The following is a 16,409-nucleotide window of genomic DNA, read 5'->3' as shown; positions in this document are numbered from 1 at the left end:
TAATTCTTTTACTAAATAGTAAACACACTTTTGTCCAATATTATTGGAGCAGTGTTGTTTCCTGTTTATTCTGATAATGTAAAAGTAAAAATATCCGGCGAGTTTGTAGAAAGGCTTTTTCTTTTTTTGTTTGTATCTCCCCTCTTCTCCAAAGTTAGTTCCTACGGCCCCACGTGTGAGACAGCAGGAACTGCGACTCATGTGGTTCCACAGTGTACGCCATGAAGTTATATTTCTAAACACTTCAAAGTCTCCTTAATTCTCTAAAATGTTGTTTGGAAAAGAAGTGCCATGGCGGCGCATGGAGGGAATATCGTTTGGCTTGTACTCCGCCGAAGAAATAAGGTGAGAAGTAGCTTGTTAGCTACATGCTAAATTAGTCCAAAACAACATGCCTACCCTGAGTCGCATGCTGTAATCATAACATATCATTCCCACTGAATAAGTGCATATTTTATGTAGGAGGTGTGTTAAGTTGTAAGTTAGTACATATAAAGATGTGCTGTAAAACAGAATGTGTTGAGACTAAACGCTGAATGTTTGATTCCGGGAAAGCAGCCAATTATTTAATATTCTATGTGCACTTTTATCCTTTGTGTTCAGGAAGTTGAGCGTGAAGACGATCACTAACTTTAGGTTCCTTGATGGAGTTGGGAATGTGGCCCCAAACAGTTTATATGATCTGGCCCTTGGACCAGTAGACTCCAAAGAGGTACATCACACAGTATGACATCAATAATCTCAACAATCTCTGTAACACCATACAGATGTTTATTGATATGTAATTTTGTTGTCATCAGGTATGTTCAACATGCTGCCAGGATTTCAACAACTGTCCAGGACACTTTGGACATATAGATCTACCACTCCCTGTGTACAACCCACTCTTCTTTGATGTAAGTATTTAACACACACACACACACACACACACACACACACACACACACGTTCACTGTACAAAGTGCACATATGTTTTTAATTGATGGACTGTGAACTGCTCTCCTCTATTAGAAACTCTACCTGTTGATTCGTGGCTCTTGCCTGGTTTGTCACATGTTAACGTGTCCCAGAGCGGCCGTCCATCTCCTGCTGAACCAGGTCAAGTTAGTAGATCATGGAGCCATGCAGGAGGCTTATCAAGCAGAACAAATTCTCAACCGGGTATGTTCATATTGACCAGGATAAATTACTAAAGCACATTTGGATAAGTGTGGTGTGATCGGGTATTTTTTTGATTAGTATATACTTTCATTTGCCTGTTTATGCGTTAGCACCTGGAGGAGAATCCCAGTGCCACTGCAGATGAGATTGAGCGGGTGCTTACGGAGTTTACAAACATGGTTGTTGGAGTTGTTGGAGCAAACACTAAAGCTTCAAAGAACACAAAACCTGTGAGTATGCACAAAACATATATATGTAGTATATGTTCATTTTATCTACGTTCGGCTTATTTCTATCTGCATATGTGTGTGTTTACAGATTAAGCACCTGGTTGAAAAGAAAAACAGTCTGATAAATGAATTCTGGAAGACTCATATGAAAACCAGGAAGTGCCCTCATTGCAGGTAACCTGCTAAACAATGTAGTTATTTTAATTCAGATTTATTGTAGGCCTGAAGTACTTAAAGTCAAATCTCAACCACTCTTCATCATATTGTTGATCAGATCTATTCTTTGTGTGCTGTGTGCAGTTCACCCTATTGTTGATGTCATGTTGTGTTCTTGTGTAGGTGTAGCAGGTCAACTGTGCGTCAAGAACACAACAGCAAGCTGATTGTCACAATGCCATCTGGAGGAGAAAGTACCGACACTGACAGTAAGTTCAAAAGAAGGATGTTTATTTCAGTTTTGTGCGTTTGTGCAGTGGCCCTGGGAGTAATTAGAAAACTGACATGTAAAGCCTTTAGAAATGCTAGGTGACTGAGCAATACAGTAATTTGTAGGAAGGTTTTTTGTGGTAGTTCTGTTCACACTTTAACTCTGCACCTATATGGTAGGCACTGTACAGCCATCATGAATATATCTACATACAGTTATTAGAATTTCCCTATTTGTGTTTTTGTCTTATTTCAGCAAACATGATGGCTGGAAAGAGAGCCTACCTGACAGCCAGCACTGCCAGAGAACACATCAACAAAGTGTGGGAAAAAGAAGGTAGGATGCAAAAACAACTAGTCACAGTATGGTTAGTTCAAGGGCTACTATCAATAGCATGTTTCTCTCTGGTAACATGGAAAATGTTTTACATTCTGTTTTCAGTTCATTTCTGATTTTTAAAATTAGCAATAATCACATAAATTCACATTTTTTTTGTTACGATAATCTTTTTTCTTATGTATTTTTAACAGTTTTATGCACAGAGACATAGTTGGTTCTCTCTACTTCCAGCCATGACTGTGCCATACTGCAGTGAAAAATGAGCCCACACTGAGTGCAAATGTCTAAAAAAGCCCATAACAGCTTAGCATTTTCAGGGTTAACATGTTATGTGTTAACATTTAATTTTGTACATTTGTAATGTTTCCCTTTTTTAAATTAGTTTACTAAAAGTCATTGTGGATTTTGCGAATGCTAATCTTTGTCCTGCCTGTTGCTTCCAGGTTTCTTTTTGAAGTGCATGTTCTCTGGGCTGGAGGACAGTGTTCAGTCAAAGAATGACGAGAAAGGTTTTTATCCCGACCTTTTCTTCCTGGAGCTGTTGGTGGTCCCACCTTGCAGGTACACAGAGCCCCTGGCAATACCAAATTACCAACATAGTAGCAACCGCCTCTTTTGTGGCATAAAATTTCACCGTATCAGTAACTTGATGTAATGCTACACTGTCAGGTATCGTCCAATCAATCGACTGGGTGACCAGATGTTTACCAACGGTCAGACAGTCAACATGCAGGCTGTCATGAAGGACTGTGTAGTGATAAGAAAACTTCTAGCTCTGATAGCTGGAGAGAAGAACACTGAGGAGGGAGAGGTAAGATGACATACCCGCTTCTTCATGTAACTCATAGGGCCTCCTTAAGGCTGTTCCATACTCCACGAGAACAGAGAACTCGCTCCACGGGTGGTAAGAGTAAAAAAAAAAAAAGTTTGTTTCGGCACAGAGGTACCATACTCTGCGAGACGTGTGTGTGCAGAACTCCTCATACGGTCCTCCTACACAGCGCACAGCCTTGAGAGAAAAAGTTCTGCCCGGGCCATGTGTCCGAGAGCGCTGCACAACGGGCGGTGCGAGAGAAAAATGACGTCATTTTGTGGGCGTAACGTCGCCAGGAGGAAGGGAGTTCTCTGTTCTCGTGGAGTATGGATCCAGCTTTACAAAGGCCCTGTCAGTCTTCACAATTGCTCTTTGGACCTCCTTGATCTGTCTGCTGAGCAGGTCCAGCAGAAGCAAGTGATGCAGTAGTTGCAATAATAACTTGTTGGATCTAATTTTCAGAACCCAGAACAGATGGACCAGTCCTTTCTGTCTGAGATTGCTGGACAGACGCTAACGGATAAACTGTACAACATTTGGATCCGCCTGCAGAGCCATGTTAACATCGTATTTGACAGCGAGATGGACAAACTGATGACCGATAAATACCCTGGAATCCGACAGGTATCACTGCCTACTCACACTCTGTTCTAACTGTTAACAGTGTAACAAGGCTCCCTATGTAACTTTCCCTGTTTCTCTGTTTTTTTTCTCTTTCCTGCAAGATTCTTGAGAAGAAGGATGGATTATTCCGGAAGCACATGATGGGCAAACGTGTGGACTACGCTGCACGATCTGTCATCTGTCCAGACATGTACATAGGAACCAATGAGATAGGAATACCTATGGTAAATCTGACTGATCCATCGAAAAAGAAAGTAGAAAAAATAATACAATATTTGCATGTTTGCGTATTTATATATGATGTTGCGTGTGTTCAGGTGTTTGCTACCAAGCTAACCTACCCTCAGCCAGTCACTCCATGGAACGTTAAGGAGCTTCGTCAAGCTGTACTTAATGGGCCGAACGTCCACCCTGGTGCCTCCATGGTGATAAATGAGGACGGCAGGAAAACCATCTTATCACCTACCAACCTCACACAGAGGGAAGCGGTTGCCAAGCAACTGCTGACGCCCTGTCCAGGTCCACATAAGATGCCCATGAAGATAGTAAGTCAAACTCTGTGATTTGTAGTTGCAGAAATGTCCTAACCTGAGCCCATGTGTAACCTTTCACTCTTTGTTTTATCTCCCCAGGTTAACCGTCATATAAAGAATGGAGATGTGTTGTTACTCAACAGGCAACCGACACTGCACAGACCCTCCATGCAAGCACACTGTGCACGCATCCTTCCAGGAGAGAAGGTGTGTTTCAATCTGTCTGCTGGGCCTTATCCACTGATATGTTTCTGTGTTTGTGTGGAGCTATGAACATAACAGACTGAAGTTTATCTCCATCTGATGTCACAGGTACTAAGGCTGCATTATGCCAACTGCAAGGCATACAACGCTGACTTCGATGGGGATGAAATGAACGCTCACTTCCCTCAGAGTGAGCTGGGCAGAGCAGAGGCTTACACGTTGGTCAGCACTGACCAGCAGTACCTCGTCCCCAAGGTATATGTGTGTATACAGGCTGTGAATGGAAAGGGTTACTGCAGTGACAGCTGTAAACAGATGTTATATTATGGGTTAGAAGCCCAGCTCAATGTTGCAAAAAGACACCTGAACTCTCCCAAACGCATGTGGGAAAATGTGTTATGGTCTGATGACCATGGTTGAACTTTTTTGACTTCATTCCAAAAGGTATATTTGGCGCAAAAACAATACTGCACATCACCAAAATAACACCATACCCACAGTGAAGCATGGTGGTGGCAGCATCATGCGTTGGGCTGATTTTCTTCAGCTGGAACCGGGGCCTTAGTCAGAGTGGAGGGAATTATGAACAGTTTTAAATACCAGTCAGTGCTGGCACAAAACCTTTGACCTTCTGTTAGAAAGCTTAAGATAAAGATCTTTCAGCACGACAATGACCCAAAGTTTGTTTTTCAATTGCGTTGTACAGGTTATAGGTCACATGAAAGGTGGAAAAAGTTGTGAAATTATTTACCTTGCTGTCATTTTTTTTACATCACGAAAACCTGCCATTTCAACAGGGGTGTGTAGACTTTTTATATCCACTGTACATGCTTATCAGCAGAACAGCCAAAAACCACTTTTTGCCTTATATCTTTTTTTTCAGGATGGTAAACCTTTAGCAGGTCTGATTCAAGACCACATGGTGTCTGGAACCAGGATGACAATAAGAGGCTGTTTCTTTACAAGAGATCAGTACACTGAGTTAGTGTACGCAGGACTGACTGACAAACCAGGCAGAGTGAAGTTACTGCCTCCAGCCATACTGAAACCACAGGCATTATGGACAGGAAAGCAGGTGACTTCACTCTTTTAGACAGTTCACTGTTATTCAATTGATGCATTACAGTTTAAATTTCCTGCTGTATGACAGAAGTCCACTGTGTTCATGTAATTCATACAAGAGTAAATAATCCACTATGCAATTGCAGTCTTGTTAAATTCAGTGCTCCTTTCTGAGTGGATGTCACTGCCCAAAATGGCTGCTTGTATTTTTCTTGCTTCATGTGTGCTCCAATGTAGCTGCTGCAAATAAATATGTACTACACACTGGTGATAAGATATTTATATATGCAATGTTAAACTACTCATAGAACTTGATACATCTACTTTTTTAGCTGTACTGTTGTGTCACAAGTGTCTGCTTTATGTAGGTGGTGTCTACGCTCCTGCTGAATGTAATCCCAGAGAAAGCTGTGCCTCTCAACCTTATTGGCAAATCAAAAATCCCCAGCAAAGCATGGATCCAAGTTCCAGCACGAGCCGCTCCAGGATACATACCAGACAAAATGTGCGACTCGCAGGTATAGGCATGTGGAAAGACCTTCTGCCCAGATCAAGAGGTGTTTAATACATACAAGCAAATAATACTATTGGTAAAACCACCCGTATGTGTCTTTGGTTCACAGGTGGTGATCCGGCAGGGTGAGCTGCTGGTTGGTGTTCTTGACAAAGCTCACTATGGGTCCTCTGCCTATGGTTTGGTCCACTGTTGCTATGAGCTATACGGAGGGGGGACCAGCGGCAAACTGCTTAGCTGTCTGGCTCGACTGTTTACTGCATACCTGCAGCTATACAGAGGCTTCACACTCGGTAAATACAAATACACAGACACACTCATCTGTTCTGATCACCTGCTCGTTATATAACTGCTTCTGTATTACTGTTGAAGGTCATGGCGAGTTTATCTTTTTTGATCTGTCTGCATAGGTGTCGAGGACATCCTGGTGAAACCAGGTGCCAACAGTCGGAGGAAAAAAATCATTGAAGAGTCACTGAAAATGGGCACCAAGGTGAGTGAAAGCACCTGCCTGTTCTAGCGAAATCAGCAGTCTGATAAGGTTTTAATTAGAGATGTGAGAGCCACACAAAAGAATATTATTGAACAGCCAACCCCCAGTAACTGATTGTTTAGAAAATTGCAGCCTTGTCAAATTCAGTGCTCCCTTCTCTATGGGTATCACTGGCCAAAATGGCTGCCACAGTAAAGGTGTAGTTCATGGGCCCCACAGTGCTACAATATGGCTGCTGGGGATAAAAATGTCCTACACACATGTGTTAATGCTCTAATTTCTTTCTCTCTTTCTTGTAAAGTTTGTTTACAGGACTGTCTCATTACAGTCTAATGAATGTGACCTGTTTGTGAGGAGACATTCACATGACCTGTTTTAACCCCAGATTAATTCCAACTGATGATGTTATCTTATATGAAAGTTGTTCTCGCATTAGGCACAATGTCTTAATTAAAAACTACCACTGGGGGGCGACAAAGTTTGTTCTCATTCTGTGACTGTACAAATAACCCAAACATGCAATACATTTTGGAAAGCAGTGGAGGTGAACTGTCTTGTCCTTTCTGTCACTCAGGCCCTGCAGTCGGCCTTTAACCTGCCCTCCGATGTAGACCAAGCTGAGGCTCAAAGTCGCTGGCAGGATGCTCACCTTAACCCAGACCAGAGAGACTTCACCATGGCTGACCACAAGTTCAAAGAAGTGGCCAACCAAGTGAACAATGATATCAACAAGGTAAACTGTAAAAGCTGCTTCTAGTTTCACCAACACTGCATTGCACTGGCTCTTTTTTAGTTACATTTAAAAACACATCAGTCAGAATGGGGCCAGGAAGCAAAAACTCAAGGTTGGTTTCACTGTTTTTTTTTAAATTCCTTTAAAGAAGAAGTTGTTTCTGTGATATTTTGCGGAACAAAAGAGATTAACATTTGCTTGTTTTCCTTCCTGTTGTGGTCTTTAATGTAAAACTTGCCTCTGCGGTGGTGTCAATTACAGAAAATAGAGTAGACAGGAATCAATAATCAGAGGAGTAACTAAAGTGAAAACTGTCCTCAACCACTGTAACAATGAAACATCGTCTGTATCTTTTTAGGTGTGTATGCCAGTTGGACTGCACACCTCTTTCCCTGACAACAACCTCCAGCTGATGGTCCAATCAGGAGCCAAGGGATCTACTGTGAACACTATGCAGGTGCCCACCACCACCACCTCATTCATGCTATATAGCAGCAATACATTAAGCTGCTTATGCACTGACCTGTCTGTATGTGTTTCAGATCTCGTGTCTGCTGGGTCAGATTGAGTTGGAGGGCCGCAGGCCTCCCTTAATGCCTACTGGGAAATTCTTGCCGTGCTTCCAGCCATATGACCCTTCACCTGGTGCTGGGGGGTTTGTTTCTGGAAGATTTCTCACAGGCATCAAACCACAGGTACACAAAGAGCTGTGTCTTTGTATAATACTGACTGCAGTTCCTGTTCAGAACTGGAAGACTGAGTAGTACACAATGAAGCAGTTATGAATGCTGTTTATACAGTTGGTTCAGAAAGTAGTAATGCCTTTTCACTTTCACACTTTTAGATGTAATATAACATGATAACATGATTTCAGTTTTCAACAAACAGCCTAAAACGGTTTGAGGCTATTTAGACTTAGTTGATGATTTCACTTTAGTATCAGTTGTGATGATGAGTCATCCTATCAGGCAGTCACATGCCTTTTATGGAAAGTGATTGTCCATTAAGGGGGAAATGGTTTTGCGCTCTTACAAAATTAACAACACAATCACATGTGCAAAAATTGGTGGGAAGTGAATCAATATTATTTTTCAGCTTCAGGTAGACATAGATTAAAACTCTTGAGTGGTATCTGGTTGCAGGAGTTTTTCTTCCACTGTATGGCTGGCAGAGAAGGACTGGTGGACACAGCTGTGAAAACATCTAGATCAGGATATCTGCAGAGGTAACACAAGAAAGAATTCTCACGTAAAACACAACATGGCAATGTGCTGTGAAGTAAGCGTTGTAAATGTCTATCACAGATGATTTATCTTAGAGAAAATATATGGAAATGTTGGTTGTCGGTGGGTTTTTGAGCTATTATCTACTATGCTTTTCCTCCGCAGATGTATCATAAAGCATCTAGAGGGTTTGGTAGTGCAATATGATCTGACGGTAAGGGACAGCGATGGCTCAGTGGTCCAGTTCCTGTATGGTGAGGATGGCCTGGACATCCCTAAGACTCAGTTCCTGCAGCCAAGACAGTTCCCATTCATAGAGGACAACTACAAGGTATCCCAAAGCAAAACATCAAGCAAACGCCAAATGTTTGGACATTTTCATTCAATGTGCTTTCTTCCTTTTTACTATTTTCAATGTTGTAGATTAATATTAGACATCAAAACTGTCAGGGAACACATATGGAATCATGTAGCCAACACAAAAATTAAACAAACCAGACGATGTTTCACATTTTAGATTCTTCACAGTAGCCACCTTTTGCTTTGAGAGCTTTGCACACTCTTGGCATTCTCTCTGTCAGATTCCTGACAGGTAGTCACCTGCAGTGGTTTTCGTTGGCTGTTTTGCCTTCACTCTGCAGTCCAGCTCCACCCTCCCAAATCTCAGTTGAATTTAGGGTGGATGATTGTGGAGGCCAGGACATCTGATGAAGCACTGTCACTCTCCTTCTCTGTCAAATAGCCCACACATAAACTGGAGCTGTGTTTGCGGCCATTGTCCTGTCCTAAACAAATGATGCTCCCACAAAGCAAATGAGTTATGTCACTGCATTTCACTGCCTTAAATTTTTAATAAAGCTTAGACAGTGTCACCAGCAAAGCACCCCCACACCATCACACTTCCTCTTCCATGTTTCACAGTGGAAAACCACATGTAGAAACCCTCCGCTCAGCTTTTCTTCACCTCACAAAGACATGGCTGCTGAAACCAAAAATCTTGAATCTGGATCATCACACCAAAGTACAGATTCTCACTGGTCTAATGTCCATTTCATGCGTGTCTTGGACCAAGCAGATTTCTTCTTGTTCTTCCTCCATAGTGGCGTCTTTGCAGCAATTCAAAGTGGCAGTCTGGCAGTCTCCTCTGAACAGTAGATATTGATTATTGATTATGTGTCTGCTACTACTCTGTAAAGCATTTGTGTGCTCTGCAGTTTGTGAGGCTGGTGTTGTGAATTTATCCTGTGCAGCCATTACAGCAGATGAACAATTTACCAACCCTACCTCTGCACAATAGAACTGTGGGTGTCCATTAAGACAGTGGGGAAATTTCACAGATTAATAAATGAAAAAGCACAACTACTAATGTAAAACCATTCCAGGTGACTGCCTCATGGAGCCGACTCAGATAATGTTAAGACTGTGCAGAGCTGTAATCAAAGTAAAAACGGGGCACCACTGAAGAATCTGATATACGTAAGACATATTTTTGTTTGCTACATAATTCCATATGTGTTGCTGCATAATTTTGAAATCTTAAGTATTAATCTACAATACAGAAAATAATAAAAATGAAGCAAAACCTTTAAATGAGACGGTCTAAACTTTACTGCTAAGAAAAAGAATTTGCTTCCTGCATAGTCATAGAAATAGGTTGTAAACACGTTTGCTGTTTGGCTCTAAAGTTGGACATTTTGACATGAAGGGTTAATTTGCTTTTAGAGCCAGCTCCCAGGCACCTCCACACCGGCAGTCTTGTCAAATTCAGTGCTCTCTCCTCTGTGGGTTCCACTGGCCAAAATGACTGCCACAGTAAAGGTGTAGTTCATGGGCCCCACGGTGCTCCCACATGCCCACTGGGGATAAATATGTACTACACACAAAATCCAAATATTCAGTGCCATAAGCTGGCCAGTGGCCATTGGCCATCAGACTGTATAACTCCTCCCCTTTCTGTAGGGAGAAGCGCTAGACAATCATGTCAGGCATCACTGTCATTCCTATATTATGTTTACTTAGCACCTTACATCTCCATATTGTATCCATGTATCATATATTGTGCTCATACCGCGTACTGTACTCTTTTTGGATTATAGTGACAATTATACTCTGTACTTAACTGCATTTAATGTAACTTAATACCTCTGGCACAAGAATTTCCTTCGGGATTAATAAAGTTTTATCTTATCTTATCTTATCTTATCTTAGCAGGTCTTTGACTTCTATACAAAGGCTTCAGTAAATATAAATTGTAAACAATTGTATGACTGCTTCTATCTTGAAATAGTAGAACCACAAAGTGTTTGAGTAAGAACTGAACAACATCATCAGTCTAAGTCATCCCCATTGGTCATGTGTTTCCACTTCCTATTAGGTTATAAAGAGGTCACAGGGCCTGGATGAGGTTTTGGCACGTTTGGACCCTCTGAGTGCCAGTAAACACTTTGCGGCCATCCAGCGCTGGAAAGCAAAGAGAGAGGTGGCATGTCCGTGGAGAGGTAGATAAAACCGTTTGTTTTGGCAGCACATGAGGCTTTATGTTTGAGTGGTAACGTGTTTTACTGGTATCCACATTTGTTTGTGTTATTGCTACATACAATGTTTTACAGTAGTTTGTAAAATTGTCCCTTTCCTGAATCAGAAGGTGTCAAAGTTTAAGTTTGAAAGTTTAAGCCATTGTGAAAGTACATCATGCATTATATAATATTTATGCTTGTGTATTTTAATAACCTGTGTCAGGGGCATTCCTGCTGTTTTCCCAAAAGAAGTTGGCAAAACAGAGTGTAGAGGGAATGGAGCCTGTCAACAGCAGAAGTCCAGCTGTACTGCAGGTATTTATGCAGCCAAGATATAAATGATAAAGCTCCTGCTGCACAAAGTGGACAGCTGATCTCTTACCAGGCTCTTACTCTTACCTCTGTTCCCTCCACAGCTCATACAGCAGTGGCAATCTCTGGATGATGCCAGCAGATCAAAATACAGCAGGAGGACCTCTCGCTGCCCTGAGCCCTCGCTGGGCTTGTTTAGGCCTGATGTCACCTTTGGATCAGTTTCTGAAAACTTCTATGATATAACTGAGAAATATCTGCAGAGCAGAGGCGATGTGAGCCTCGACAGTGTGGACACACACAGGTACTGACAGGCTAAACACCTTCAAAGGTCGAAAAAATAAAAAGATTCTGTATTTTTATGAAGTAATTTAAATGTCATGACATTTGTGTGTGTTGTCAGCCTTCGCCAGCTGTTGCATTATAAGTGGCAGAGGTCACTGTGTGATCCGGGCGAAGCAGTGGGTCTGTTGGCAGCCCAGTCCATCGGTGAGCCCTCCACTCAGATGACCCTGAACACCTTCCACTTTGCTGGCAGGGGAGAGATGAACGTCACCTTAGGAATTCCTCGGTAATTACGCAGATTTATTTCTATGTATGCTGTATAGTAAAAACATTTTCCAAGACTCTCTGGGCCAAGGCAATCTTATGGGACTGTTTTGTTGTCTGTTCCAACAAGTCTGACTTTCTGTGTCTGTCTTACAGACTAAGGGAGATCCTGATGGTTGCAAGCTCCAACATAAAAACCCCCATGATGAGTGTCCCAGTGCTCAGCCACAAGAAAGCCTTGAAAAAAGCTAAGCTGCTTCGTAAGAAGCTTAGCAGGGTGTGCTTGGCTGAGGTAAAACTAAGTTTCTAACTGTCTCTTGCTGTTCTACTTGATATTTTTGCTTTATTAACCCGTCCTTGTATACTGTGTTACCATGTCAGAGGTCTATTTTCGTCCACTTTCAGTTCCTCATGCATTTTCACAACAAGTTGTGTTGTAGTTACTGACACAGACCTCTGCATTGAAATAATGGTAGAAGAGTGAATGAAATCTGTTTGTGAGCAGGTGCTGCAGAAGGTCGATGTGGTGGAAACACTGCGGATTGAGAATCGATCAAAGGTTCGGCTGTTTAAAGTCACCTTCCACTTCCTCCCTCCCGACCGTTACAGTGATGATAAGCTGTTATTCCCACATCAGATACTTCATTATATGGAAACACGGTATGTGCGAGTTTGATAGAAATGCAGTAATTACCTGTCAGTTTCTCTGTTGAGCTGTTTTTTTTTTTTTTTGTCCTCTCAGGTTTTTCCGTCTCCTCCTTGAAGCCATTAAGAAGCGCACAGCCAAGCTGGCCTCTATCGCCGTGGAGACGAGGAAGGCCACCCCCAGAGATGCTGATGGCGGTGGAACAGCTGACTCGGCAGAGGTATTCAGCTTTCTTTTCAGCATCTGTGGAGTGTCCCAGCTTGTCTGAATCTGTTCCTTTCCTTGTTTAAAAATCTGCAGTCATGTTTCTTGTCTTTTTGACGTTCCTCAGATAGAGGAAGGGGAAGGAGAAGAGGAAAGGGAGATTGTTGATGACCAGGGGAACGAAGGAGACGCTGATGCTACAGATGCCAAGAGGAAAGACAAACAGGAAGAGGAGGTATGAAGACAGATGAGACATGTGGCTGAAGTTAAACGTTTGTGCCTAGCCTGGCTGTAGACTTGGCTTTTTCAGACAATCTGTATTAGAAATGATAACGTGTTACTGTGAAAACGACACTGTAAAAGGTGTCGACTTTCTGCAAGATTGCTTAAAGAGTTGTAGCTTTATAACTCTACCTTCCACTAATCAATACGTACCTTTATTATGGAAGCACAACTGCTAGACCTTTGAGCACCAAATCATGCGTTTTCAGTATGTGGACTTTTATCGCAAACTTTACGTAAGCGTATGACTGTACAAAATGTTATGCCAAACTGAGATATTAGATATTGAGTGACACGTTGGTTCATGTTCTGTATATGGCAAGTTATATAACTCTTCCCAGGAAGGTGACTCTTCTTGGAAGTCTTAACAAGTCAAGTTGCTTTAAGCTCTTGAATGAACAATGATCTGGGTGACTGAGACTCTTCAACACAGAAGAAATCTTGTTAACCTCACCTGCTTAAATATAGCTACGCTTTAAACATATAGTTAATATCTATATTTAATATTTACAGTTGAACAAAATATGTCTGTTATGGTTGGCCGTTCTCTGTGAATGGACTGTGTTTTTCAAGTTTTATTCCGATTATTATTTTAATCCAAATCGTTTATTTTGTGCTTCCCGAAAGCCATGTAGTTATCTAGAAATGTCTGATATGTTCCACTGATATTACAACCATCTATTTTTCCTCTAAAGGTGGACTACGAAAGTGAGGATGAAAGCGAAGGCGATGATGCCAATGCTGAGGAGAAAGAAGATCAGGAAGAGGGGGAGGCAGAGAATACAGACACCACTGCTGTGGAGGAGTCTCAGCCAGAGTTCGCAGAGCCGAGAGTGAAGACGAGGAGAACAAAGCCAAAAAGGGCAGATGATGAGTCTGTAGTTCAGATGAGAGTGAACTCTGTTCTGGAGTCAAACTCTGCCTTTGAGGGATACCGCTACGATCTCAAGCATGAACTCTGGTGTGAGGTGAGTGTTTCTACATCTTGTACAAGCGGCATTAATGTTATATATAATGAATACAACTGTTATATCTTGGCCCAGCTGCTTTGCCTTACAAGAACATCACGAAACAAATGCCTTCTAATCTTTGTGTAATGTGATAGGATATGACATCAGAGGATATGAGTCCGTGTGAATCATGCTGCAAAGTACAGTTTAAGGTCTTTTTATCTCATCTGAAGCCAACACTCACTGTTAATAATTGCACATTAACTTCCCACTGTGTGAGGCATCATACTGCTTTACATGGGGTACAAATACCCAGTTCTCATGTTTTACTATTCATTCCTACATTAAAGTTATATGTTCTACAGAATATGGATAGTTTCACCTGTTTAAATGCAGTACAAAATCCTTGTGAGTTGTATGCCTGCATTTCCCCTGTGTAATTTATAGACCACATTTTACATGACAGATGTAGCAACAGGAAGTAGTGGCAAGTGTGGCAATGACTTGACTTTTCAGCTGCAACAAGCAACCAAAACAAGCCAACTTTAACATTTCTTTAAATTAGTCAGTCCCCAGTGACCTTCACGTTAAGCCTACCAAATGTGCTGTATCAATATTATAACTACATTAGGACTTCACAAAAGTTTTATCCTCACCTGCAGTTTTGATTGGCAGGGTTAGGGTCAGTACAAACCCATGTCTGCTTTCCCTTTTTTAACAGGTCGACCTGGCATTGCCAGTAAGCAAAGTGCACTTCGACCTGACCTCAGTGCTGTCAGCTTTGGCCCAGAATGCAGTCATCATGGAAACCAAGGGCCTGACACGCTGCCTACTGAGCGAAACCACTACAAAAACCGGAGAAAAGGAGACGCTTCTCAACACAGAGGGCATCAATATGCATGAAATATTCAAATACAGTGATGTATGTTTTGATTTTACATTTTCATTTTAAGCATGGGACAACATGTAAATTCAGAATCAAAAATCCTTTATTAATCCCAGGGGGGAATTGCTTACATCCCAGGTGCTCCCTGCATGATCAGAAATATTAACAGGTTAGAAATATAAAAAAAAATAGCCAGTAAATTAAATGGCACTGGCGCCCGCAGACTCACAAAACATCCTCAGCATGGTCCAACAGATTTTAAAGGGCCAGAGCCTCCTCAGAAAATAGAGGGCTTCAGTGTTCTTAGTCCAGTCAAGATTGCTGTTTACTTACAAAGCCAAAGGACATGGTCTACGTAGCTTCCCGACCCAACAGATCACAAGATTCATTGTATGCTAATGTAGAGAGAAGTAACGGCTTAACGGCTGTGACTAGCCTTTAAAATTTGATATTACCTCTAGTACTGCTTTACTTTAGGTTGCTAGGGTAACCAGAAGCAGGCCATTGTAATGAACAGGAAGTCCTCCATAGATGAAGTTGTTCCACTGGTGCAAGTCGCTGCCTGAAACTGACCTTTTAACCGTTGTACGTTATGTGGTACTCGACTGTGAATTCAGATAAACATAGTTATATAGTTTATATAGTTGGCATATTGTTAAAAGATTACCGGTGTAATGCTGTACAAATGGTTGTATTACCGTAGTTAAAATGTATAACTGTGTAACTTTATTGATACTATATTTGTTTCTCCAGATCTTGGACATCAACAGACTTTACTCCAATGAGGTCCATGCCATGGCTCAGACCTATGGGATAGAAGTAGCTCTGAAGGTCATAGAGAAGGAGATTAAAGATGTCTTTGCTGTCTATGGTAAAAAACCCTCGAACCCACACCTGCATGTGAAGTACAGACCACAATGCTTGCAGAGCCACAAAGATTTTTTTCTGTGAATCTGTTTCCAGGTATTGAGGTTGACCCCAGACATCTGTCACTCGTAGCAGACTACATGTGTTTTGAAGGCACATATAAGCCATTAAACCGACACGCCATGTGGTCCAACTCCTCGCCTCTGCAGCAGATGACGTTTGAAACCAGCTACAAATTCCTCAAACAGGCAACCATGCTGGGTGAGAAAAGGATGACAAAACCACACACACACACCACAGGAAGAGATCAGTGAACACACTGTGTAGGATCAATGAAATTCTTTCATCAATGAGTAATCCATATAACCTCACAATTCCTCTTTTTGTTTTTGTCAGGATCTCATGATCAATTGGCATCACCATCAGCCTGCCTGGTGGTGGGGAAGGTCGTCAAAGGTGGGACAGGATTGTTTGAACTAAAACAACCTCTATAGAACAGGAAATGGTGACATAGGGGCCACTGGCTGATCATTGATAAACATGCAGTTTATCAAGTTTCATGCAAGTTGCAACTGTCAAAGCAAATGTTTTAAAAAAAAGTAAGCATAGGAACAGCTTGCATCCGTATCTTTGTTTCTATTTAATTGTAAAAGGAATTATTTCTATTTTCTGTTTTTTCTGTTTTGCTGAAGACTGTCAGCCCTGATTTGTGTTTTTCTTTTTAATAAAATATGTAGTGATTTTTCAATGGTTTACTGTTTCCCTGAACATATAAAACATAAACATATAAACTAATAAACACAGGGAACACACACCAGAGATGTTTAAAGACTCTTATTA

General features: G+C 41.6%; 1 protein-coding gene and 3 non-coding genes across 4 annotated transcripts; all 4 read left to right on the top strand.

Annotated features, from left to right (window-relative positions):
* Nucleotides 1–154: 154 nt before the first annotated feature.
* On the top strand, nt 155–16,317 carry polr1a (RNA polymerase I subunit A). The gene is made up of 37 exons (XM_028415839.1): nt 155–345; nt 604–712; nt 801–896; nt 1,012–1,161; nt 1,272–1,391; nt 1,480–1,565; nt 1,731–1,816; nt 2,074–2,154; nt 2,601–2,718; nt 2,827–2,968; nt 3,434–3,595; nt 3,697–3,819; nt 3,913–4,140; nt 4,228–4,335; nt 4,441–4,587; nt 5,216–5,407; nt 5,763–5,912; nt 6,018–6,201; nt 6,319–6,401; nt 6,976–7,134; nt 7,493–7,591; nt 7,677–7,829; nt 8,277–8,359; nt 8,523–8,688; nt 10,732–10,855; nt 11,097–11,188; nt 11,290–11,489; nt 11,589–11,756; nt 11,891–12,026; nt 12,240–12,394; nt 12,477–12,600; nt 12,712–12,819; nt 13,562–13,834; nt 14,538–14,738; nt 15,456–15,573; nt 15,666–15,830; nt 15,966–16,317. The coding sequence occupies exons 1-37, from the start codon at nt 269–271 to the stop codon at nt 16,061–16,063; spliced, it is 5,064 nt and encodes a 1,687-aa protein (XP_028271640.1). The 5' UTR covers nt 155–268; the 3' UTR covers nt 16,064–16,317.
* On the top strand, nt 5,536–5,661 carry LOC114443150 (small nucleolar RNA SNORA5). Its single transcript, XR_003671422.1, has one exon. It is a non-coding gene; the product is annotated as a small nucleolar RNA SNORA5 (small nucleolar RNA).
* On the top strand, nt 6,529–6,665 carry LOC114443156 (small nucleolar RNA SNORA5). The gene has a single exon (XR_003671426.1). It is a non-coding gene; the product is annotated as a small nucleolar RNA SNORA5 (small nucleolar RNA).
* Nucleotides 10,106–10,242, top strand: LOC114443149 (small nucleolar RNA SNORA5). Its single transcript, XR_003671421.1, has one exon. It is a non-coding gene; the product is annotated as a small nucleolar RNA SNORA5 (small nucleolar RNA).
* Nucleotides 16,318–16,409: the final 92 nt, after the last annotated feature.

This window comes from Parambassis ranga, chromosome 10, assembly GCF_900634625.1.
Source record: "Parambassis ranga chromosome 10, fParRan2.1, whole genome shotgun sequence".
Lineage (NCBI taxonomy): Eukaryota > Metazoa > Chordata > Actinopteri > Ambassidae > Parambassis > Parambassis ranga.
The sequence above is the reverse complement of the archived record's forward strand: the minus strand, read 5'-3'. Positions and strand labels throughout refer to the sequence as shown.

What these genes read in the sequence shown, in the direction of transcription:
- polr1a (XM_028415839.1), top strand. Translation starts at nt 269, where the DNA reads ATGTTGTTTGGAAAAGAAGTGCCATGGCGGCGCATGGAGGGAATATCG. An exon ending in GCATCCTTCCAGGAGAGAAG is followed by an intron (nt 4,336 to 4,440) that starts GTGTGTTTCAAT and finishes CTGATGTCACAG; the next exon opens with GTACTAAGGCTGCATTATGC. An exon ending in ATACAGAGGCTTCACACTCG is followed by an intron (nt 6,202 to 6,318) that starts GTAAATACAAAT and finishes CTGTCTGCATAG; the next exon opens with GTGTCGAGGACATCCTGGTG.